Source organism: Bombus huntii, chromosome 11 (assembly GCF_024542735.1).
Source record: "Bombus huntii isolate Logan2020A chromosome 11, iyBomHunt1.1, whole genome shotgun sequence".
Lineage (NCBI taxonomy): Eukaryota > Metazoa > Arthropoda > Insecta > Hymenoptera > Apidae > Bombus > Bombus huntii.
In genome coordinates, this window is record NC_066248.1 from 1,713,569 (window position 1) to 1,740,282 (window position 26,714).

Sequence of the window (26,714 nt, forward strand, 5' to 3'; positions counted from 1 at the left end):
TGGTTTAAGATTGGTTTAAGGTTAAGAAGATTGTTCGTAGCGAACAATCGTACGAACGAGAAGATTAAAATTTGTTTATCTTCGGTATAAATAAAAGGATAAGTCGAAGGAAAAAAAATGAGTTATAAAGGTAAAACGAATGAAGTTTGAAAATAGAATTTTATTAGCTACAGTAGCAAAATACCTATTCACTTAAATATTTGGCTTCACACGATTACCAGGCTAAGTTCATTTATATTAATATACAATATGTAAAATATGCCATATTGGATATGGGCAGTGTCCGTAGTAGTACGATGAACTTACTTTTCATACAAGATTTGCGAGATATAAATATACATATAATATTTATAATAAACTTTTATATATATATATTATTTTACATGCTAGAAAATAGTACGCTAGGCACTTGTTTGAATAGTTATAGAAATAAAACTTACGGCATATACGATTTCGTGATGGGAAGGAAAGCAATTCGCGGGAAATTCAAAGGCGGCAGTAAAAACAAGTGTAAAACGAGATTTTTGACCAAAGAAAGGATCAACGAGGAAAGCATTAGGAACATGACAAGAAAGATAAATACACTGGTCCACGAAAGTATTTGAACATTTACCAGAGAAAACTTTTACGTCCGTATTATACGAAATACAATGCCCATGTTATATGAAACATTTTGAAATTTCATTATCACTGCAATCAGATACTATCGTCATGATCGTATTGATAAAATTTGAAAGCAATCGGAAAATGTACATACATGTTGCAAGATATTTTCTGCAAATATATATTTAGTAAACAAATTAATACAGAGTATGAATAGCTTAAACAAGTAACAAATGCTGAAGATGATGCGATAATCTTTGCAAAATATATACTTGTACCAGATATCGTGTAACCTCTATATATATTTTCCGATTTTTAAACTTCATCTATATAATCGCGATAGTTGAGTCTGATTATGGTACTAGTGAAATTTCAGAACGTTCCCTATAATATATATAGTATATCCACTAAAAAGGTGTCTACAAGCGTCCAGATATATAATACTTTCGAGAGTCTGTGTATAGGAAGAAGAAGAGATACGGAGAAAAAGGAAGAAAAAGAAAAACGAAAGGGAAAGGAGACAGATTAAAAATAACGAGGACGAGACATTTGCGGCGGAGGTCAAAAAGAGAGCACGACAAGGAGCAAAAATCTCTCTCGGTTTCTTTCGTCTTCCGCAAATTTTTATTCGGTCCTTTTCCTCCCAGACCTAATTCCGTCTTATGTATAACCTTCTTTATAGTTAGCGATAAAGGTAATTGGCGTCGTTTTAACGGAAGAAATAAAAAAAAAGAAGGAAAAAGTAAACAAAAAGGAAAGATGAAAGAAGGAAGAAACGCGGGGAATAAAAGAAAGAGAGCATAAACACGCGGGTTTACATGGATTTACGTGTTCTTTATACACACTTGGCAGCGACTTATTCGGGACCTGAGGTTGCCTGCCTTCAAGGTCTGTTTCTCAGGCCTTTGGAACTGAAGCCTGTCCTCTATCGTCGTCATCCAAAAGCTGATCTCGTTCGAGTAATAATGGCAGTGTTCTTCGTTACATTCGATAAATGGCGTTGTACGGAAATCTTCCAGACAGGATCCGGAACTGGACAAGGATTGTCCTCCACCCTGGGCACCGGCACCCGTATGCTGAAAGCACGTGAAAATTAGTCGAATCCCCGTTTTCCGATATTCGCGATTTCTATCGACGTAAAACGAGAAAAGTTTGAATTGGAAAACGGGGGGAAGCTTCGAACCGAGGAGGCCTGCGAGCGTTTCCACGTCAAAAGTTCGACGAAAAGGTAAAAGGGTGGAGACGCGTGTTTAAGAGTGTGAAGGAGGTACTCGTCGAGGCGTGTAGAAAATACGTCGTGTTAAATACGATGTTTGCCAAATAACTTTGAAAGCCAAAATTTAACACGCGAACGTGCATGTAAAGAGGCAGACAGAAATGCCTAAAATAAATAAAGATTACAGGGGAAAAATACGATAAATATCGCGTGATGACTTTCTGAATACGACGAACTAAGTGTCAGGTAATTTATTTTTACTCTTCGATTGTTCACTTGAATTTTTATAAGAACTTCGTATGTAATCAAATTTACACGTTTGAGTATAGAAATGGAAAGAAATGTTCGTACCATGACAAAACTGTATCCGATCCAAAGCCCGGTCCATCCGTGTGGACAATCTGGAATATTCAATGACTGGCTGTGTACGGCTATCACATTCGCTGGAACCTCGCAAACCACGCATCTGTAGAACGAAACGAAATTTCATTTGTTAATACTCATAATACCATTTTACCATGTTCGACAGTTTCGACTTGAACGAACAATTAATTTGATTTCGAGTAACATTTTTGTCAGGCGATGCGATATATCAAATTTATATGTATTATTTAGCATCTGTTCGTAACAACTGCTTCTAGAAGTTAAATTATTAACAAATGTATATTAAATTAACAATTTCATTTTGCGTACCCCTTTCTATTTACTCTCATGGAAATGTTTGTAACTTTATATAAACTAAAATGTCGTGACGCTTGCATTGAAATTGCAACTGATTTCCACGCAGAATAAAATTTCACTTTACATAGTTTGGCATAATGACGAATGAAACAATATAAATAATTATTCCTCCGTTCAAACAATAGCGTATACTTTATTCTTCTTGCAATTTATATTATTAAATATGTTAAATGTTTCGAATATTTGTATCAACGATTTTTCATAACGGCAAGTTGTAAATTACGCATCGGAACAGTCTGTATAAAATAGTAAATTGGAACAATAATTTATTATAATACCAGGATACTCGTGTAAACTTTCAATGTGCGTGTTTGTTACATAAATTATATCCGAAAAGCATGATTATTGAAACAAGATTCAATGTTTAACATCGAGAATCAATTTACAGAGGTATCGTTAAAATTATTTCGCAGGTCTGTTTTACTTTTCGCCGTACTTGAAACAAATGAATCTACGATATTATTTTTTAAATAATTAATTCTAGAAACAGCGCTACTGCGTAGCCGTAAATCCTTTGAAATTTACCAGGTATCCATCTATATCAATATAAATCATCTCAACTCGATCGCGAACATTTCCAAAATAGAAAAAGAGAAGAAGAGACGATGAAAATGCCCCGCCGTAAAACCAAGCAGCGTTTTTACAAATAACGCGTCAACGAAACCAACGTCTCGTTTCCAATGCGTCGTGTCGAATACGAGATGCAAATAGAGTTCAGTCGAGTTTCCCATGGTAAATGGGAGCAAATCGAACGAGATCTATACGATTTCCTTCTAGCCATCGTGACAAGTCAATCGATCTCCGTTCGGCTGAACAAATCGCGAAAAAATTACTTATATCTTTGAAGGTTTGTAAGTTGTTTAGAGAGATACAGCGAGGTTGTAAATTGAAATGCTACTTAGCAACATCGACTGATGATGCCGCGTCCGAGGTTGTATGCATCTCGTAGAATCTCAGATTATCTCAGAAGCATCTTGAATCTCAAATCACAAAAGTCATTAGCGAATTGATGTAACGAATGTTTTCTATAACATATAGGTTTTTTTTCTCGAATAATATACTACACTGTATCTTTTTAAATACAACAGAATTCTCTACTATTCGAACAAAACGTCTGCAAGTAACATATGTCTTTTTCCTATTACTCTATGACCTCGCTATATTTCTTCTGCCAGCGATACCTGCGTCGAAGGGGTGGCAACATAATCGTGTTTAACGGTTGATCGATGTGGAACGGACATTCGTTCCGCGACATAGATCCACGCTACAAGAAACATCTTATTCGAAGGAAACGTAGCTAGGCATTCGATGTGCTCTGGCGATTTTGTTTCATGGAAACGATCAACGTACCTGGAGATGTATTCCTCTATCGCTGTCCCCTCAATAGGCATCATGGGAATTGCTTTAGTGGTCGACAACCAGTAAGAACGATCGCTACGACTCGCATAGTTACAAACGTTGCCGGTGTCGCAGAAGAGGAACGGCATCGTCGAGAACTTTCGCACGCACGAGCCGGCATGACCTGTTTCGTGATCATTTATTAGACAGATGACTCAGAATAGACGAAGGGGAGAAGAGAACAAACTGAAGGCACATGCAAGGACACATAGATCAAGCTGCCGATACGTATCGATACGCTTGCAATCGACTTCGTAATTATTTCTCTATCTAGCGTACTCGGCGCATATATACATGTACATTGGCTCACGAAAGTATTTCAACAGTCAATTATCATTACATCAATAAGTCAACAGCATTTAATGGTACCATCTTCAGAACTAATTATATACATATTAAATGAATGTTTTACGTTGACAATATACTCGTGTCTCGTGAGAAGAATATTTCAAAAAGTTTCGTATAATACGGATAACATATTATTAGCAATTTTTTGTGACAAGTTAAGTTAAGGAAAAATCGAACAACAAATACTTTCGGTAATTTAATTTTCATCCGTGGTACTTGCCTAAATCTTGTGAGTGCGATCTTTCATTGCCATCCGTAGATAACATACTGTATCCTTCCCAGAGTTGGATATGTCCTGCATCACAAACAGGCACTCTGTCAGTTTGACTGTGTTTTACTAGCAAGATACCAGTAAGGTAGTCAGGCGCAGCTTCGCATGGTAGTCCTGGTTCTCCTGGTTCACCCGGATGACCCACGGGTCCTTGAAGACCTGGTAAACCAGGAGCACCAACAGGTCCTTGCAGTCCTGGTAATCCAACTGGACCTGGTGGTCCTTGAGGTCCTGGTGCACCTTTCATTCCATGCGATCCTGGGAATCCTGGCTGACCTGAAGCTCCTTTCTCTCCTGGCGAGCCTGGCGGGCCAGTAAGTCCTGCAGTAAAAAAAATAAAAACTCAAATATAAAATATGAACAACAACTAAATTGACAATTAACGACATAAATATAAGTCAAATTAGTACAATTATAAATAATTTACCAATGCAGATATGATTTATAAATTAATTACAATTTATAACAATTACAAGTAAATGATTTATACATTGAGCTGTTCGGAAAGTCCGCAGCGTTTTTATTACGAATTTTTGCCAGATAGTAAAATATTCGAATAAATATCGTCCATAGTTTGATGCTAAATGGAGTTAAGAAGAAACACGCACGCGAAAAATTTTGAATCTTAGCCGGAATATTCAAGTGTATCGGTCTCATTCATTGAATTTAGTATAGTCAAGTTATTACGTATCATGATATCTATAAAACTTTAATTTTCGATATTTTGACGTAATTGGCCGTACCAGGATAACCACGGTCTCCTTTTGGTCCCATCGGTGGTTCGAGGCAGTCGAGACCCTTGTCACCCTTCTGACCAACAAACCCAATAGCACCCTTTTTTCCCGTTGGACCTGGGAATCCTCTTTCACCTTTCTCTCCATCCAGACCAGGTGGACCCTCTAGACCGGGCCAACCTCTGTCACCTTTTTCACCGGGGAGTCCATCAATTCCGGAAACTCCTGTAAATTTAGTAAAATGAACGTGTTTACAAAATTACCAAACGTATTCTAAATAGAATAAGATGAAATTATTTGAGTTAAGTTTAGTAGTTGCCTCGTAATTTACCAAATTGGATAATAAACAATTTTCATTATCGTCTTGTATTTGCACGAACTAGTTTTTCGATTACGTTAAGAAAGAAAATTTTGATCTTAAAGGTTAATCATGTTCAGCACTTTACCTCCAAACAAAGACAAAATTCGTGATCAGGTAAATGAAACAAGAAGTTTATCGATTCAGGGTGTCAAAAGTTGCGAGTTATCCTAAATCTATTGTTTGTAAAAAAAAAAAAAGAAAAAAGATGGAAATGATACTGAAAAAGGGAGATTTTAAGTAACAGAAAATAAACAGCAGGAATCTATTGGGTGATTTAATAATTTATTAATCCCCGTCCATTTACCTGGGTATCCTGGTTCTCCCTTTTGTCCCGGCAGACCTGGTTCTGGTATACAATTGTCACCTTTTTCACCCTTTGGACCTTCTTGACCCGGGAGTCCTCTATGACCTGGAGCTCCATCTTGACCTGGTAAACCGGGAGAACCCATAAGTCCCATATCTCCTTTCTCGCCCTGTGGCCCAACAGGTCCATAAGGTCCCTGATCTCCTTTATGTCCTGGTAAACCAGGTAATCCTCGTTCTCCCTTCTCTCCTGGTCGTCCTGGTACTCCTTCTCGTCCGTGCTTTCCTGGCAGACCTGGTAAACCCTTCTCACCCTTGATAGTTAATCCAGCAATTCCCGTAGGTCCACGTGGACCTTCTTCACCTAAAATAACACATTTCACATAGTCGATCAAAGCTTGATCTTTTGCAGACACGATTGAATTGCGTTAACGATAGAAAATGCAAAATAATAAATTAGAAATTGAGAATACCTTTAGGTCCAGGGAGGCCAGGTGGACCTGGGTTTCCAACTGGACCTGGTGTGCCCCTATCTCCTTTTTCGCCATCATAACCAGCTAGACCTTCCTCGCCACGATCTCCTTTCTCTCCAGCTACACCTCGTAATCCTGGCATACCTGGTTCGCCTTTCTCACCTTTGATCGCAACTGTCGGTCCAGGTTGTCCCCGGTCACCTTTTTCTCCAGGCATACCACGGATACCAGGTTCCCCAACAAGACCTTGTGAAATAATTAAATCCATTAGTTTCTACAAAATTAGTTTGTACATTTTCTTATAAAGTTGAAAAGAGTTTCAACCTCTTACCTGGCAAACCACGGTCTCCTTTGCCACCGTTGAGGCCAGGATGTCCTGGAGCTCCCACATCACCATCCGAACCAGGGAAACCAGGTGGACCCGGTGGACCGATGTCACCTGGCTCGCCTGGTAATCCGTCGATTCCAGGTGTTCCGGGTTCACCTGGTGGACCCATTGGTCCCTGGAAATTTAAAAATATTTTAAATTAAACTCCTTGCTATGAATTTTTGTTCATTGTAAAGAATAAAACGTACTATATCTCCTTGAGAACCATGGAAACCTCTTACTCCAGCGTCACCTTTTAGCCCTATAGGTCCTGGTAAACCATCGCGACCTGGCAGACCAGGTTCTCCCTTAAGACCTGGCAATCCGTCTAAACAATTACACGACAATCCACGTTCCCCTTTGTCTCCGTCAATACCATCTCTACCAGGAGGACCAACAGGACCACGGATACCTGGCATTCCTGGTTCACCTTTCTGTCCTTTCTCAGAAACTAGACCTGGTTCTCCTTTGCGTCCCTAACGAGATTAATGGTTACAATAAATTAGCAATTCCCACTATCTTCGTTAAATCCCTATTGGGCATAACACAAATTCGCTGCGATAAGGTGGCAGCACAAATATTTTTAATTATATTCATTGAAAGAGAAAGAAAGATACAAGTTTTATAACTCAAAAGTGTAAAAGCTCATTACCTATTATCATATTAAGTAATCAATACCAATTAATAAATATATATAATATCCCTTTTCAGCTTTTTCAATTGAAGATATTACAAATATTGAACAATTAGCTTAAATCAACATTTGCGAATGTAAAAGACTTACTGGCAATCCTGGTAAACCTTGATCACCTTTAGGTCCTTGGAACCCGATAGTTCCAGGAAGACCAGGCAGACCAGGATGACCTATATCTCCTTTTGGTCCAGTTAATCCAGGGCGGCCAGGTTTTCCTTCCATTCCACGTAATCCAGGGAAACCAGGGGCGCCTTTTTCACCTCGTTCTCCTTTCAAACCAGGTGCACCTTCTATACCAGGTCTACCTTGTAAACCAGGTAGACCACGTCTTCCTGGGTAACCTTTCGATCCATCGATACCCGGTTCGCCACGATCACCTTTGATACCTGGGAATCCTGGGAGTCCTGGTTTGCCAGCCTCGCCCGGCAATCCCGGTTCACCTGATACACAAAACAATTACGTTTATGTTACAATTATTATATTACTTTGAAATTTGAAATAAATGATTCACGAGAGATACCTACAGTGGCTACAAAAGTTATTTATGCACCATTGTATTTATTATAACATTTACATACGACTTAATTAGGTCCAAGTATATTAAATTTTGTATTATCTAAAAGTGCTTTCTTATCACTACAAAAATTTGATGCCACGAAGACGAAATTGTGGAACTTGATAAAGAAAACGTTTCATTAAAACGTAAGGATGTGCGCAAATACTTTACATAACTGTAACATAAACTGCAGAATTTAGGAATTGCATACCTTTACTTCCGTCTATACCAGGAATTCCAGCAACACCAGGCGGGCCTGGAGGTCCCATCGGACCAGTATCTCCCTTTTCTCCTGGCGCACCAGGCAAACCACCTATGCCTGGAATACCTGCATCACCCTTCTCTCCGGAAAATCCTGGCAAACCCGGCAGACCATCAGGACCTTCCTTTCCTGGTGGTCCTGGAAGACCTTTCTCTCCCTTTTGTCCCGGTGGTCCTGGCAATCCAGGACTGCCCTTGACCGAGATACCAACTTCACCTTTTGCTCCTTTCAACCCTGCAGCGCCTGGGAACCCTCTGGGTCCTTCACGACCAGGTTCCCCAGGGAAACCCATTGGTCCTATATTACCCTTGTCACCACGAGGACCTGGTAATCCTCTTGGTCCAACTGGCCCAGGTGCACCAATTGATCCCGGTGGTCCAGGTGGGCCCTGTTCACAATAGTTTATTATTATCTTACGAATACACGAGTATATAATGTTACATTTGCAAAAGTAATCAAAATTATAATGAAAATAAATAACAAAAAGTTCTATCAAATAGGAAATACAGTTTGTACTTACCGAAATACCTTGTAAACCTTTGTCACCGCTTAACCCATCCCTTCCGGGTGGACCAGGCTCTCCTTTTTCACCGGGAGCACCTCTGTCGCCTTTAATTCCTTTAATTAATTCATCCGGAATTGGACACAGACCTATTTAAAACAGAAATAATCAAATTACTTATTGAGCACTGAAGCGGTTTAGAAACTATACACGAATTCCAAGAAATATAATGCATATCTACCAGGTTCTCCTTTATCTCCTAGTGGACCAGGTTCGCCCTTTGCACCCGTTTCACCTCTTCGGCCTGGTTCTCCATGTTCTCCTTTCACACTAACACCAGGTTCTCCTTTTCGACCAGGAACACATGGTCTTCCAGGAATACCATCTTGACCAGGGAATCCGCGATCTCCCTAGAAACAATAACAGGATGAAAAGTTTTGACAAATTATTTAACGTATTTGCTGCCCTGATCCCTATTTGCGGATTATAAAAATATTTGTATACATTCGATAGATTCGATGATGATTCCAAAACGTTGAACTTTCTTAATAAAAAAATATATCATATGTGTATTTCGAAAGTCACATAAGTTAAACAAATTTTTCAAGAAAAACAAAAAACTATTTGGAAACATACAAAAAATTATTTACGATAAAAGTTATAGGCTGCTCTAAACAGATTTTATAGTATTTCTACATAATAGTACACGTATTTGATATTTTAAACACACTTTTCGATTAAACGCATCAAAAACCAATTAAGAATTATAGAATTACATAATTATTTCGAAATTTGAACGGAAGAGATTGACAGAATGGTAAAAGTTGAGATCGCAACAACTTACAGCAACACCCTTGGGTCCTGGGAAACCTTCAAATCCCATCGGACCTTTTTCTCCAGGCGGACCAGGAAGACCAGGTGGACCATCTCTTCCTACCGGACCTCTCACACCTTTATCGCCCTTTTCTACTTTAAGCATGTTTTCCGTAACCACTGCTGGAGTACCAGGTTCTCCTTGTGGACCTGCTGCACCAGGAATGCCATCTTTTCCCTAGTAATCGGAAATACACGATATAGTAACGATTTTCTATTACATATTAAAATTTTAATTCTACTTAATTATAAATTTCTGGTACGTGCTGGTAAAGTTATCTGCGTCCCATTGGATATTCTCTCGAAACCACGTTATTTTAACTCAAACGACTTGAATTCAAATAATTTGATAAATCTGTGCGAGTCTTTTCTTTCAAAATATTTCTTTGAAATACGAAAGATAAAATAATGTGCTGAAAGTACCGGAGGCCCTGGTGGCCCAATTGGTCCAGGTAATCCGTCGCTGCCAGGTTCTCCGGGGAATCCTCGTTCTCCAGCCGGACCTCGTGGACCAGGAAGTCCAGGTTGTCCATCGAAACCACGATCACCTTTGATTCCTGGTAATCCCGGCAGACAGTCTATACAACGCCCTCCTATCTCTCCCTTCTCACCAGGTGATCCTGGAAATCCTGGAATGCCGTTTTTCCCTGGCGTTCCCGGTTCTCCTGGTAAACCAGGTTCTCCGGGCGCTCCTGGAATACCATCCACGTCGCCAGGAACTCCACGCGGTCCTGCGTAACCGCGTTCTCCTTTTTGTCCTTTCTCGCCATCTCTACCGGGCGCTCCATCCATTCCTTTGGGGCCCTATACACGTTTGATAATTTTCGAAATATTATTAACTATCAAAATTAATATTAAGTATCAAACGAATTAGAATTATCAAACCAGTCAAAATAACTGGCATCGGATTTATTGTTTTTCTAATGACATATTTAATTAACCATGTATAACTTATTTAGATACGCGTTAAAGGCCGGTAACTCTAGGACTTGGACAAACTTCATTCTAAATAAAAACACATTTAAACAAATATAAAATATCCAGGGAAAAAAGAATTCTTGTATTGGATCGACTTATTAAATATTCGTATTGATTTCTGAATAAATACCCACCATAATCGACGCTCCTTTCTCTCCTGGCAGCCCTCGTGAACCTGCTAAACCTGGCGGACCATCAAATCCACGGGGACCTGTTGGTCCAGGGAATCCTGTGATCCCAGGTTCTCCCTTTGCTCCTTTTTCTCCTGGTAAACCCTCTGGACCAGGAATACCTGCTAACCCAGGCCCTCCTGATGGTCCAATAGGACCTCTTGGTCCTGGATCTCCGGGATATCCATCGGCACCGCGCGGTCCAGTGGGTCCTGGAAAACCTTGAGGTCCTTTTGGCCCTGGAGGCCCTGGCGTACCTTTCCCACCCTGCAATTAGTAATTAGAAGTAAAGTTTTTACTTGAACAATTTATAGGATTTAATATCTCAAAAGTAATTATTCTGTTATCATTATACTAACGTTCTTGTCATTATATCAATTCGGATGAAAAGTTCTATTGTACTTCAATTCTAAAAGTATATTTATGTTGCAAGAAGAGGTCATTTAATCTATTCGTTTCTTAGGAAGATTAATGTTAGTAATACTTACTCCAGGTGGACCAGGTGGTCCTCGTAAGCCTGGAACACCCATAGGTCCATCTCGACCTGGTTCTCCTTTCTGTCCAGGACGACCTGAAAGGCCGTCTAATCCGTCATAACCTCGATCACCTTTGCGTCCAGGCGGACCTGGAGGTCCAGAGAAACCATCCCGTCCCTGAATATAGTAAATGTACAAATTAATTTACATCATCCTGTATTTTTACTTTACCATTAACATTGCTGTTCTCCTCGCTTCTTATTCACGTCTATATCTTTCCAAATACTTTCCTTTTTGCAATACTTTGTTTAGAAAAAGCGTCAAATACACAAAAGGTAGTGAGATTATAGTGAATACCATAACCAAACATTGAAAAACTATCTAGACTTTAAAAATGTCTATTGAAATATGATAATCATTTCAGATTATATAGATCCAAGGAGAACAACACGTTTAACTGAAACGAATAAATATACTTACACGAATACCTGGTGCGCCTGGAAGACCTTTTTCTCCTTTCATACCTGCAGTACCAGGAATACCATGATCACCAATTGGTCCCTGTTCTCCTTTTTGACCGTCCGACCCTCTTTCACCCTATCGTTACAAATGAAATAAAATAGATATAAAGGAACAAATCGTATAATCGTACAAATCTTTGACTATATAAATAATGTATACAAATACAAATTTTTATACACTAAATTGCTCATACATATATTTGCATTTTTTTTTAAACTAGAACCTAAAAATTTAGAACGTTATTGACAATATCTATGTACTCTTTGTTTATTTTAATGTTGTAAATTTTAAGTATTTAAAAAGAATACCGTGTCTCCTTTTTCACCACGCTCTCCCTGTGGACCTGCTATTTCTTCTCCTGGATGTAGAAAGCCGCCGACTGCAGGCGATCCAGGAGGTCCTTGCTCTCCCTTCTGACCTTTGTCACCTTTCGGACCTTCGAACGCAAGACCCATGTTTCCCTTTTCTCCTCTTGGTCCTTGTAGACCAGGCGGACCCTGAATACGATAGTCAAATATTTTAAATCACCGTATCGTAGCATTATTGTTTATAGATTAACCATTCACCAATATAAGTGTCTTATTTGTCAATAGATAAAGAGTAGAGAAATTATTATTTTCAATGATTACAAACAATAACAACATAATGGTATTACTGCAAACGAACGGTATTAAAATGAACTTCGCTTTTAACACGGTTAAATGTACAGCAAGTCACGAAAGTATTTACAAACAGTAACTTACATAAGGACCACGATCACCCTTAGGTCCAGGAAATCCACGCTCTCCTTGTAATCCTGGTTGTCCTGGAGGTCCTCTGACACCATCTATACCCGGTTCTCCCTTTTGACCTACAGGGAACCTACCGGCGAACCCTGATTGACCTTTGTCTCCCTTGGGCCCTCGAGGACCTGGATAACCACGAGGACCTGTATCTCCAGGACGACCAGCATCACCAGGTTCACCCTGAAAGATAATCGTCAAAAAAAATTTTTTAATTTTCATTTTATACTATCGCATATTCTCATTTTTTGTTTCAGAATTTCTCATAAATGCACAAACATCCGTATTCTCGTAATAAGTATTACTAATAAAAATAATTTGCAGCATGCGTACGTCTGTTCCATTGCAGCCATCACGACCAGGTAGACCAGGAGCTCCGGGTGGACCTTGTACTCCAGGAACACCACTTATACCGGAGAATCCAGGTATACCCATTTTACCCTGGAAAAAATTATTGTTAACAATACATTATTGTATACTATTATAAACAAAAGCGAACGTTAATAACAAATCAGTACATACTCTGTCACCTTTCGGACCGCGTAGTCCTTGAGGACCAGGATCACCTTTTTCTCCCTTTGGTCCCAAAAGACCTTCTGTTCCAGGAAATCCTTTTTGACCTTTAGGTCCCTGTGGCCCCATTACACCTGGCGGTCCCTGTGCACATAAGTAAAAATGAATTAAAAATTCACAAATCTAGTATAATATAAAAATTATTTTCATTTAATTTGTTCTAACATTCTGTTGCAGATATTTGTTATATTTCTGTTATATACATGTATATAACATAATGCGTGTTTTTACAATTATTCATATTTTGTCGTATAACTCACACCGAAACGAAATTTACATCAAATTCCTTTCACCTCTGAATTAAATGAATAACCCAACCATCGTAATTTAGTAGGAAATAAAAGGAATACAACAGTAACACTGATTTTATAGCTAATTCTTTTCCACTCGTAACTCCAATATTTCCTTCGAAATTAACATTCGACATCGACGCCTCGTGTGCTTTTCTCGTATTGTCTTGAAATATAATATCCAATTATGTCTTACAAGTTTACATTTTCGTGATTACCGTAAAAAAAGAAAAAAAATAAATTTTGCGTACAAAATTCCCTTCGACGAACACTTACTCTGGAACCTTTCTCCGCGAAACATTTTGGCACGCAGCAGGCCGATCCGGTACAGTTTCGTTGTGGCTTGTATCCTGGAACTGGCACAACCGTGTAACTGCTCGGATAATTGTCCGAATCTCCGGCCGCGCCATATCCTCCACGTTGCCCTGAAGAGTATCCGCGTTGTCCGTAAGGGTCTCCGCGTCCATAATCGTCTCTGGATCCATAATTTCTATCGTAGCCATCGCCAGAAGAATCTCTGGATCTTTGTTCTCCTCCGGCTTCTCCTCTTCCGTAAGAGTCTTCATAACCTCCAGATCTTCCGTAAGGATCGCCAGCTTCTTGATTGTAAGGATCCAACGGGATTTGATCTTGACCTTGGTTGTAGGATTCTTGATCCAAGCCTCCTGAGAGGAGAAGATTACTCGTGTTAAACGAATCGGATAGACGATCTATGAGATGGAAAGATGGGAATGAGATCGTATGAATTGGGACGCTGGTTTTCGTGTTTAACGCCATGACAACAAGTATCATCTTAAAAATAAACTATAATCGTTACAGAGAATGTATATGCAAATTTATATCTTTCAAATGTAGGCAGAAATGTTATTTCATAGAATGAAATCCCTATATAAATATGACGATATTTCGTAAGGGCAGCAGATAGAAGAAAAAAATGTGAAATGAGAAAAAGATTGTAAACGACTATTAACAATCGCGCAAATGAACCGAAAAATATAAATTTCGTTGACGTTAACATAAAGAAGTGACTTTAGCAGAAATCATAATTCAAAATAATTTTCCCCCAAAATGCACGAGCTTGGAAAATTATAAAGCAGTACAATTGCAGAATCATAAATGAGGGGCGAATAAAAGGTTTGGCAATAAAATGCACGTTACTCGTCACAGCTCTATTTTGTGAAATTCGACAAATTTCTCGTCTGTTAAAGGTTTGTTCTTTTATGAAAATAATTCGTTCGAAGCTCAAGCGATATCAGCTTTATGCCTTTTCAAAATTCAATTTTCTATTAGCCTATTAAATTTTATGGAACACCATAAACTTGTGCGCGCGCGCAATAACCGCTGGCACTATCGATTAATAGGAAACTATTACACAACGCTGTAAAGACAAAAGATAAATGTACGGTCCTGTTAATTAGTAGGCCGAAATTGAATTCGTAAATCTGGAGATATTGCGACGGAATCGTTTCGAAGGAAAGAAGGTGAGCGCTGTTTCCTGGAAAATTGTTAACAAATAGCACGATTAATACAGGACATATTCTTACTACTCGTTTAAATTTTTAACACGATTGCTTCAATAAATTATTTCAATGTGCTTTAACTTATTACATGACTTCACCTTTATGTTATTTACATATGTAAATCACGATGAATAATATAAAGAGGACAAAGAGGAAAATTGTGATAAGTGCATTTTTATTGATACCATAATTAGTCTGATATCCGCCGGAATCATCAGTTCTCTGATTATAGTCATCGCTATCAGGGTATCTGTTGTACCGATCATCGTAATTCTGACCTTGATAGCCTTGGCCTTGGTTATTTAAGTACCGCCTATCTTCCTCAGAATCTATACAGTAGAATACAAGATCAATTTACTATATATGTTATGTCAAATTATTATAATATTATTCAAAATTACAAGTTTCACAGGAAGAGTAGAAGAATATATTCAAAATATTTAAACAGCACAAATTAATAATTTTTAATTAAGAAAGTAGAAAATGACAAAGGAGAAGCAAAAATTAATAAACAGGTAACCAGATAATCAGTTTAATAAAAGTTAAAGGGAAAACTACATAAAAATACGAAAGAGAGAATCAACTAAACGATTTATCCGGAGAAGAAAGACGCAGTGGAAAAATTTTCGGAAACGAGAAACACTATTTTAAAGTTTCAGCAGAGATATTTATTCGCGTTTGCAATAAATTTTTTCTAAAGATAATCTTCCATTTCGTCAGCGTATAAAAAGGACATAAAAAGGAGTTATCTAGATATCCGTACATAGAATTGAAAATATTATCCAATTATACTTATCGGCAAGAGGTGTAGCGAAATTTTTGTTCTATGCAGAGAAAATCAAGAAGAGATAAACCCCGTCGTTACCTTCGTTGTTCGTAACAAAAGCCCTCCATCGTGGTGAAATATTATAATCGTCGTCTGTACTATTTGGTTTTCCAATATCACCTCGTCCAAGTGGTACAACAGGCGGAGGATTGTACGACCATGATGTGTGGTTATATTGCTGGAAAAGAAAAAGATATAAAATAGAGCAGAGATTTATTTGATGACTTCTTCGTAAGGAAGTAACATTGTTTAATTGTAAGAGAGCATTCATGTTTTGTTTTCTATTGCAGTTATAGCGATCTTTTAACACGTTCGCTACCGCAGTACCGTCACGAAAAATCCTATCTTGTTATTTCTGCAATATATTTAATAATACTATACATTTTCATCGATTTCCATCGTAGAATATAACCGTCTAAAGTGTAATTTCTTTTCAATCAAGCACGTCAGTTGTACATATCGTTTATTTCGTAGTTTAGAACAATTAAATTTAAATTAATCTTTTATGCAATATTTATTGATTGCGCGTTTTTGTTATAAAGACGGTGGCTAAAACTTTCAGAAAATTATGATTTTCCAAGTTGAACGGTAAAAATGAGATTGAAATGTTTCGAATAACTTACCAAATAAATTGTGAATTTACGTATCTTATGAAACTTTGTATAACTTGAAGTTTTTTCGATAGATCAAGTCAGTAGATCAAGTAATCGATTAGAATCGATCAGAATCGATAAGATCTCGGTAATCGATACGAAGGTGCGCGATAAACGTAAATATCGATTGAGCTGTAGATCATGCAGGTCTGAGGGTATTGACTGAAGGATCTATAAACTACTTTACCGACGGAGTCTGACCAATCATTCACAGACACTAAATTGATCTAATTTGATGAAAAATACAATTTTCGAATATTTTAGTTGCTTACAAAAAAGTTAAAGGAGTTTAATACGATTGTTATCATATTGCAATTATATATACAGAATAAGTTGATCATAACACGCTAAGCTTTGTTCGACAAATATTTGCGTATGTATTGACTTTTCTAAAACGAATAATATGATTGCTATTCTTAGAAAGTACAAATAACTTTTTCGCTTTGTCAACTAAAAGTGAAATAAATAAATTAATTAATAACGTAATATGTATTGGTACTTACTGGCTATATTCGACTTAAATTTAATAATTGATTCGGAATAATAAATGTGTATATACATGCATGCCGTGTATAGAAAATGATTAGATTCGGCACAAATGAATTAAAATAACGTACGGGATAGTACTCAAAATAAAAATTTGTCGCGAATTTTAATTCTATAAATTACAAAGGAAAAAGGAACATACAAATAAAAAATGTTTGATATAATACGACTCGACGATTAAGATAAAAGTTATGTTTCGCGCTAGAACGAGAAAGCATAGCTAAGCGTATGTATCAAATGCCTAGATATGAAGACTAAAAACGTTTTCAAGAGGATCTTCTTACATCTTAATATTTAATAGGTACTTCTGAGGTTGCATCAACTGTCGATAAGTTATCAGCTACGCTTCTTGTACGACAGAGCACGTTTTATTTTTTATTCATTTTTAATTCGAATTTTGATAATCTACATTTTACAGCGATATTAAACAACGATGTATAAATTTAACCGAAAGGTAAACTCCATAAATCCAAAGCATCACGATTGTTACTTAAGCCTTCCACCTATTCTCTAAAATATCTTCCAACATCTGAAAAATCACGTAACATCTCAAATACGCTATGCAAACACTCGCAAGGTGAACATTAACATGAGCGGTATAGCGTAACTACGAATCTACCAGAATGTTTAACGACTCACGAACGACAGTGCATCGTACGTACATATAACAGAGCGACATCTTTTTCCAAGAGATTTCTTTCGACGCACGCAGACCAATTTCTATACCTCGATCGCTGATCTAGCCCTGTCTGCGTACGGCGACCATATTATACAAATTAGCTCGATTCAGTCGATGCGTCATCGCGTTCGCAGAAAGTCATTGTCTTGCCCTCGTTTTCACGTTTTATCCTTTTTAAGTTTCGGAATGGTACGCGCTGACAGGAAGCGCGGGAGATAACGCTTCGCCCGTTATCGTTTTGAAGTGACGCGCCGCACGCTGTTCCTCTTTGGATCCCTTTCTGGCCAGCCTCTCTGCCGCGTGTTTCCCTCCAACATTTCCCTCGAAAAAGCTGAATGAAATAGTACGGGTTTTATCGAAACAGAAGATAATCGTGTCACGTCGATGCCATACATCTTGGGAAGCTACGAGAACAGAAGCAGCAAAACTCTCGAAAATTCCACAGGCGAACAATTTTATCACCGTTTGCAGAAGTATTTGCACTGCTTAGCGAATTCGATGAGTTACGAATTTAGAGGCAGATTCACGAGAGTAACCATAGAAAATGTTTATGTACGTATTGTAGTATTTTTGTGATCTTTGCTAAACATATTTATTGATTAAGAATCGCTTATTTTTGCAGCAATTTGTAACGGATCATATGTCGTAACAGATATACATAATTTGTCGAATCTTCATCGTGAATTCTAATAATACGAAGCGATACAGACATCTGGACGCTGATAATACGATAATTCGCAACGACCTCGTCGCGAGTTACACGCGAAACTGATTTACTGACATCACTGCTGAAAATATGTACAGGATTATGCCTTCTCAATTCTGTGATGTAAGAATATAAAATCTTGCCACGGATATGTCGAACTTTTTGTAGAATAGTCAAAAATTGCTGTTTTGTGATACGTCGCGAGTTAAATCATTTTTACGATTTCTCTTAATTCTTGCGATTTTATAAGATAAATTAAACGATCCTCGAATCTTCAACTAACAGTCTAAGTACGTAACGTTCCTCTACTTTTATTACATTCTGATCCCATTCGCGTTTAATTGTTCATACAACTCTAACAATCCCAATTAATTAGTATCTTTTAGATTAATCTTTTATTTGTATAATTATTAAACGATTATAATCAATCTACTTTAATAAATGGAGTTTGATGTTGTAGAAGATTAAACAAAGTCAGAATTTCAGATGCAGTGGACAGATGGACAATGGAGATCGTAGTTGCAATTTGAGATCAAAGAAGCTGCTATGAATACGAAACATAATTATCATACGATAATGTACTTATTTCCAAACAATGAATCATAGATATTACGTAGCGCTTAGCGCTACATTAGCTTTAAATTATTCCATTTATCTATAATTTATGCGTGGCATAAAATAGAAAAAATGTAAGGAAGATTATTTATTAGTATGACCACATTATGATGATACTATCAAAAGTATAAAAGTTGGAAAATTTTTTATTTCTCAGCTAATTTTTCACCTAACGACTTCGTTATTTAATTAACGAGTACAAAGTAACGTAAAACCTTTCCGAAATACAATCACCGAATACTAATTGCTTAGATCACACGTGTTAATCTATATTCGCTATTATTACCATTTAAAATTAATTATTCATTATTCTATATCGATAAATACAATTGTAATTCTAGCAAATTTCAAAGTTCAGTTTGTTTCGATTTACCGTGATATTACGTATTTCATTTTGAATTATAATTATTTGTATATTTCTGATTAATTTGCACGTACGTTGACTTTATAGAAAATGACAAATTACCAGCCTCGTAATACTCGGTCCCGAAATATTGGAAAAATAATAATCGACAAATATAATCTCCATTCTCCTCGATTCACGAAATGAAACTACGCTCGATACTATCTATAGTATAATATCTATATCTACGCAAACATCGGAAATTCTCTTTCCTTGCAACGACAGACAACGACCAGAAACATACGCCTACCCATAGATCTCATACGCCAAGTTCGAAAAATCGAGAAATTTATTCGAAGAAATATTTCCAAAAGTAGAATCTCCGTTTCCTCCTTTCGATCAAACCTCCAACCAAATTATCATCAACGTCACACGCATCTCTATCCTCGAGCATCCACGAAAACGACTCAATCTACACTGCCATTTCGTTCAACGAAGCCAGCCCAATTTTCTTATTCTAGATACCGGGACTATCTTCTCGCGACGGTTCAAGAATCGTTCCTTTTATCGCGTTTCTTGGCCGCCTTCGTGAATCCGCGATTACGTAACCAATCAGCCATCGCGTTCCAGCTTGGATCCCGAACGATCCTTTTTCCCTTCGATCCTCCGTCATTCCTGTTTGTCAACTTCACCTCGCCGTATTCCTCGTTTCATTCGCAGGGACTGCTGCGATAAACAGGCAGCCCCACTTTTCAGTAATTCCACTAAACCTATAGAACTCGAGTCAAAATCAATTAAAATCGAGTCACTCTTTCGAACCTACAATAAATTAACAGTCAACTGGTATCCGCATTAATAACTTTCAACGTTTCTTCAATACGAAGCTTGTGCGAACCGTAATCATCGATCATCCGTAAATTGGAAAGAACAAGAATGTGACGATGTTACGGAGCAACATGTATTTCAACAAGATTAATACGGTGTAGGACGAGGCTCGCTAATTCGTTGGTCAGCGATCCTTATAATCTCGATGGACGACGCGTATTCATAAGAGCCAAGTGTGATATGTGTACGTTGATACGACGAAAGGAACCAAGTAATTTACTTTGTCGACAGCATACACGGTATTGCGAGTTGAAAACCACGGCAGTGAATATTAAGATTTTGAGAATTAAGATTCCCATCCCTTTAATTTCGCAGTTGAGTTATAACTTTACAGTTATTCTTACAACGATAAACGCAGCACGCTATTTTAGGAAAAATAGCGATGAACCGACTCGTATCGCTACGATCCTTACGAGCCAATCGTGCGAGAACACTTGTAAATTCAAGGGTCGAAATAATTAATACGAAATATTTTTTAACGAATTTTCAAAATCATTTGTCCTATATAGTACACATAGAATCACAGGTTTCGTGAAAATTTCTATCGCGGTCAGGTTACGAGTGATAAATTACAAGCAAAGAAAACTAAATTACTTCGTTCGGTAAAACTGTTATCGCGAAACGTGCAACAAGAATCGTTATCAACGTTGATCAAAGCCCATTCACACAGGCCTTTCTGCTGTTAATTTACCGCATTCGGAATTTCGTTCGATGCGATTTATCCGGCGAATAACGCTATCTTTAAGAGTTTTTAACGTGCAATTGACTTCACGACGATCATCATTAATCCCGCCGCTCCGTAAACCCGTTCCTCTGACTAAACACTTTCGCTACGGCGCAAGTGGTTCCCGCCTCGCGAAACAATTTTTCACGTTTCACGCATCACCGAGCATGCACGAGACGCTAAAATTTAAACGTCGCGTAATAGCAGCTTGCCAACTGTAAAAGATACAGAAAGAATGGAACGTTTTAACATTACAGCCGGTACACAGGTACCTTGGCTGGTGCATTCGAAACATCGAAGAGACATAATCGACTGATCGATTCGTGTCATCGTAAGTCGCGAATATTCTACGAATGAAAGCGTAGAATGCAGCTGCTAACGAGATAAAACGGTCAAAATAAATATGCTTCTTATCCGGCGAATTTGCTGTGCAAACTTCTTAATCCTATGATGTCAGGTAAAATAAAGAAAATACGACGAGAACAGAACTACTGTTCGAGCCTGCGTTTAACGTAAAGTAGGATTTTTCGTAGTAAAACTAAAATACCTTGAAAATGAGCAACATTAGGGCCTTTACGTTAAGCAGTCGCACAGTTATTGTTATAATCGATATTGTATTTCGTTATTTTGATTTGGAATGCTTTTTTTTTATCTTACGTAACTTGGATCGGATTTCGACGCGTAGAAACGATGAATTTTTATTCTATCCAATTTCTTTCTTTTTTTTTTTTTTTTTTTCTATCGCCAAGCTTCGATGGAGAAAAGAATCGAAAGAGGGCATACTGCCCTCAAGTAGGTTTTGTCAAAATGTTTTATCAAGCTATAACAATCAAATTTTTGATAATCCAGATCTGAATCGAGTGCCCGAATTTCGACACAACTAATTCGTTTTACCATTCTCGAGGAATTTCAATTTCTACAACTCGAAAAGTTCTATGATTTCCGCACTTTTCGTTTGTTTTACGTTACTATTAGTAAACGTGTACTATCATCGTAGATTCCCTCAACAAAGGATAAATTTCAACGGTACACGAACTAAAATCGGATCGCGTAGTGAAATGCAGATATCTACATACACAGCTGCGTTCGACCATAATGTTGGTGCAAAGGTTAAACTCGATTCAACCCCAAAACGCAATCTACCAACCCAATAACCTCTCGCAAGAACGAACATGCGGTCGTGGAGAACCAAAAAGGACGATTAAGTTCTTTAGACGATGGTAATCCAGCCGCGGTCAATTCCAAACTATTTTCAATAGTGACTAAGCTGGCTTATGTGCTTGTACGCGCGGTACACGTGTACGTGGCGTAATAAAATTACACAAAGCGCGGTTACGGCGTCTCGTAGGCGAACTGGTCGCTAACAGACGGCTGCCCTATTTCGGATTTAACACCTTTCCGTCGTTGGTCGACGACAAATCTGCTGAAACGCTGTTATCGCATCTGCGACATGATCTTCGCGTTATCGACCGCGTGCCCGATGCACGCTGCTCGGAAATAAGTTTGCTAAAAGAGAAATAAGAACGTTGGAGAACATTTATCTCTACGTGTGTATAGCAACATTATCGAAAACAACGTACTGGATAATTTAACAAATTTGAAGAATTTCTATCATAACCTTCTATCAAATTATAGCGAAACGATAGAAAGATCTCTGTCCTTGGACACCACAGGAATTAAGAAGAAATAATAATATTCGAAACTTGTTAAACAATTTTCTCTGTTTCGGTGACGCAACGTCGAAACTCGCGGATAAAGGACGAACTGGAAGTTTTTATTCTTAGATGAATAATTTAACTCTATCTGTCGTACTCGTAGAATATAGTATAGGTTTGTTACTATTTATCGTGGTATTTAGAAAACTTGTTCGTAGGATATAAACATGAATATTTAATTACTCTAGAAGTCTGTAAAAGTTATTCGAAGATAACAAATTTGTATATATAGGAAAAATCGATCGGAAAAAGCGATGGATATATTATTCGATACAGTGCGAATTCTATAAAAATACGCTAAATTTTGTTGTAACTTTCGACAAGAATTTTTCGAACAAGCTGATATTTTCAAAAGTAGTTTTTCAAAATTGCATCGATTTTACGAGGGATCGGTGGAAGAACGGCGTTTTGGAGCAATTCGTCGAAATAGCGATATGGCGTGCTGAAGAGACAATTTCTAGAGTGGCATAAAGCATTCCTTGGAACGATTCGTTGAAATATGACGTGCAATTGGAGAACAATTTCTTGTTATCGTTGCTCGAAACCGAGTTGTGTAAAACCGGTGAACAGTTTCGCGTAGCAATTTATCGAAAGTACCGATAACCTATTCAGATGAAGATTGAGTTTTTGAAACGGTTCGTTAGCCATGGCGTCGTTATTATATGAAACTGCAGAATGCTTCGTTTCTGCGATTCGTCGAAATTGCGTTATAAGAGAAATTTCCTTTTTTCAAGTAGTATATTCAACTTGTGGAGCGATTACTTTTGCACAAATTTGTATTATTTGCTATGATTCTGTTAATGCTATCAGTAACGTATTATCGCTATAAATATACGACACACATGGTCTCACGTCATCGTTTTATAAATATTGTCTAACATAAACAATATATTATACCGACTTTGGATTAATCGATCGCTATCGATCATAATATAACAACAAAATATGGTAGCTATTAAGCATGTACTAATTGCATAGGAACTACAACTTGAGTAAGTAACCTTGAGCTAACTGATCAAGCTCGCTTCCAATTATCTCATCCAACCTACGTTAGTGTCATCTAAAGATAAAACATTCCTTCTAACTATTAAACAACTACAGGTCCTATTAATTACAACTGTGACCACGACTCGGCAGACGCGCAATTTAATTAACAAAACCAACAAATGATCGGAGAAGTCCCATACGATTTCCGAAACAATTCCATCGATTTCGTTCGGCAGATGGATAGAAAAACTCTAAAGTCTGGCAAGCGTTTCCGCGGAGGAACGTAAGAACGTAAAAGCACAACGACGCGATGCGATGCGACGCGACGCGATGCTCCGAATGATTTAATCGCGTGGGCAATGAATGTGCTCGCGCGAGTCGTGCGCGTTACGCCAGCCAAAGATCCGTCGACCTTCGAATCGAGCTTTTTCGCCCTCGCAACTCCATCGGTTCTCGAACGTGCACAGTACACACAATGAAGCGAACAGAGGAGGAAAGACAGAAGGTCGGAGAGCACGCGCCACGAAACGCGATCCTCTCGATTCGCGGTTGACTTTTTAGTCGTTCGATGCAACGCTTCATGCACGTGCGTTGCGTGCTCGAATGTACCAACGCAAAGGCGTAATCGATGAATGAATCGAACCGATCGTAGAGATCTCGTTTTGTCGGCGTCGAGCGATATACAGAGCGAGAATGAGTCACGATTCGAGAGATTATCGAAATTAAAACGATGGTTGTACGTACCCCACCAACTATCCCGGCCAGGAACACTGCGGATGCGACGAATCTGAAAAGACAATTTTTCTTAATTATTCTATGAAAGTGGAAATTATCATCATTTGTTAGTTCACTCGCGTTATTATAGCTTCTCGACAATTTGGAAAATTTCACGCTAAATTTCTTGAGTTCGTTTTGTTAATAAATACGAAAAAGAGAAGAAAACTGCTATATAAGTAACTTTACAAATATTTACATCGTTTGTTTGAACGAAATCCTCGGTCTTCGAAAGTTCTACCGTAGAAGCATCGATAAATTTTGTTGCGTAACGATACGAAGTTAGAAAATCGAACGAATAAAGTTCTGTAAAAGAACGTTGTAGCTCGTCGCTCGTCGATTTACTAATATCGTCCGTTAGTAAATTATCGTGCAAGCAGACTTAAACGTGATAAAACACGGACAAATGAAAATTTTATTTTCTTATACCTTGACGCCGAAAATATTAGAAAATATTAAAGAGAGCGTGGAGAATTTATTTAATCCGAAGAAAGCTACAAACGAAAGTGTAAAATGTGAAATTAGGAGATTTCGTTGCAGTTCTCGATGATCGGAATGCGAGTCTTCGACGTGAATTAAATCGTACAAATAAAATAGAAAGCAAAATACAAGAGGAATTTTCCAAGAAATCTCTATCGCTTCCCGTATCGGGTTAAAAAAAACAGACAAATAGGTACATACGCATCGAAAGAAGAGATTAAAGAAATAGGTCACGGTAGAATCATGAAGAATTTTACTGGTCTCCCGCGGCACCGCAAATATCGACTATATTTTAAATATAAAAATCCGAAGAAATATTTCACAGCATTTCGCGCGAAACGTATCGAAAACTAATGCACGCGCGATTAACGCAAAAATACCAATCGGATGGACGGACGTCTTTCGCGATACAAAGCACGAGACGGTGCAGGGTTCTCCGTCAAAAGGATAATTGACCACAAATACGCGCGAGTTTCGTCCTTGAAATCCACTCGTCGATCCGTCGGTATGTAACGGGGGGATGAAAGTGCCCCCTCCGTGCATCATTGAAATACTCGTGGCGCGTGCACCGAGGGAGAACAAACGCGGAGCAATTAAAGAAGAATAAAAGGATCGACCGAAGAAAGATCGGTGGAACGGGAACAGGTACGAAAGGCAGGTCTAGGCAGGGTGACTGCAAAAACTAAGATGTCTCGTGGAACGAGGAGAAGAGCACGTTATTCGACGCACGACAGTAGTTCGTCAGAGTTCACGGAGGTGAGATATGTATCTCGAACGATGCTTCCGTGTCACGTTGGTGGAAAAGCACAACACGAGCAACACGGTTACCGAATGCACGTGTTCGCGCAATATAGAGATCATTGACGTAACAACAGGTTGACGAACCAGTAAGATTACCGCGAAGGAAAAGGAGTAAGAACGGCGAAAAAGAAGGAAATGGCAGAAGAGGAAGAAGAAGAAGGAGTGGAAGAAGAAGGCGAAGACAGAGAAGGAGGAGAAGAAATATAAGGAAAGTAAGGAGAAAAGAAAGAATTTTGGAAAGAAGAGAATAGTAAGATGAATGGCAACTCACCGCAATCCCAACCGGGTCATTTCGACCTCCCTATTCCGCGACGGGTCTAGGGAGCCGAGGAGCACAGGCTAGCACAAGCACCGCACGGAAAGACAGTCACAAAATATCGCGGGGAACCCGGCACCGAGTAGACGTGGTGTGTGGACCGTCCCATCCAGGGAGGGCTCTGAATGAACTCGGGTGGAGGGAAGGAAGGTGGAGGCGGCCGCCGAGCCACGCCAGCTAGAATTCCTCCGCCGAAAGGATCGGGAGAGAGGCTTCTCTCGATTCCGCGAGAGCTCGTGTGCTCTCACACTGTGTTCAGAGTCTGTGCCTCCCCCGCTCTCTCAGTGCTCTCCGCTAACTCGCGGCCAAGAGAATCGAACTCTCCAGCCTGCCTCTGCCAACTACGGGACCAGAAGATACCACCAGCAGCAGGGCGCAAGAAGGAAGGACAGAGGGAGAAGCCGAAAGAGAGAGGAAGGGAGGAAGGGAAGAGAAGAGCGTGTGTGTGGTTAGAGAGGGAAGTAAGCGGAGAAGAGCGCGTAGAAGAGTAAGCAGAAGAAGAGGAAGAGAAAAAGAGGAAGAAGTTGGAGGGAAGAGGAGCAGCAGAAGAGAAAAAGGAGGAAGAGGAGGTGGCAAAAGAGGAGGAGAAGGAAGAGGAGGAGAGGATTGCTGACCGGGTCGAGGCGAGCTCGATCGCGCGTCGCACGAGGA

General features: G+C 38.7%; 1 protein-coding gene across 3 annotated transcripts; it reads right to left on the bottom strand.

Annotated features, from left to right (window-relative positions):
- Positions 1-140: 140 nt before the first annotated feature.
- On the bottom strand, positions 141-26,663 carry LOC126871116 (collagen alpha-1(IV) chain). 3 transcript variants are annotated; one of them, XM_050629559.1, is made up of 27 exons: positions 26,019-26,660; positions 24,437-24,479; positions 15,879-16,017; positions 15,199-15,342; positions 13,770-14,158; positions 13,153-13,287; positions 12,964-13,071; positions 12,592-12,813; positions 12,157-12,345; positions 11,807-11,923; positions 11,339-11,503; positions 10,815-11,117; positions 10,126-10,506; positions 9,674-9,880; positions 9,071-9,239; positions 8,848-8,978; positions 8,277-8,715; positions 7,600-7,949; positions 7,025-7,291; positions 6,780-6,951; positions 6,449-6,694; positions 5,977-6,339; positions 5,321-5,536; positions 4,527-4,898; positions 3,911-4,082; positions 2,171-2,285; positions 141-1,679 (listed from the first exon to the last, which is right to left on the bottom strand). In XM_050629559.1, exons 1-27 carry the CDS (start codon positions 26,036-26,038, stop codon positions 1,428-1,430), a joined length of 5,826 nt encoding a protein of 1,941 aa, XP_050485516.1. In that variant the 5' UTR covers positions 26,039-26,660; the 3' UTR covers positions 141-1,427. The 3 variants fall into 3 exon arrangements, with proteins under 3 accessions (XP_050485516.1, XP_050485517.1, XP_050485518.1); XM_050629560.1 differs by lacking the exon at positions 9,071-9,239 and having other exon boundaries at positions 9,835-9,880; positions 26,019-26,663; XM_050629561.1 differs by lacking the exons at positions 9,071-9,239; positions 9,674-9,880 and having other exon boundaries at positions 10,377-10,506.
- Between the last annotated feature and the right edge of the window lie 51 nt (positions 26,664-26,714).

Bases quoted from the DNA above. Each gene is read 5' to 3' on its own strand.
- LOC126871116 (XM_050629559.1), bottom strand. From the start codon at position 26,038: ATGACCCGGTTGGGATTGCG. The intron at 14,159-15,198 runs GTATCAATAAAA...TTCTCCTCTCAG, and splicing joins CGGATATCAGACTAATTATG to GAGGCTTGGATCAAGAATCC. The intron at 10,507-10,814 runs GTGGGTATTTAT...AAACGTGTATAG, and splicing joins AGAAAGGAGCGTCGATTATG to GGCCCCAAAGGAATGGATGG.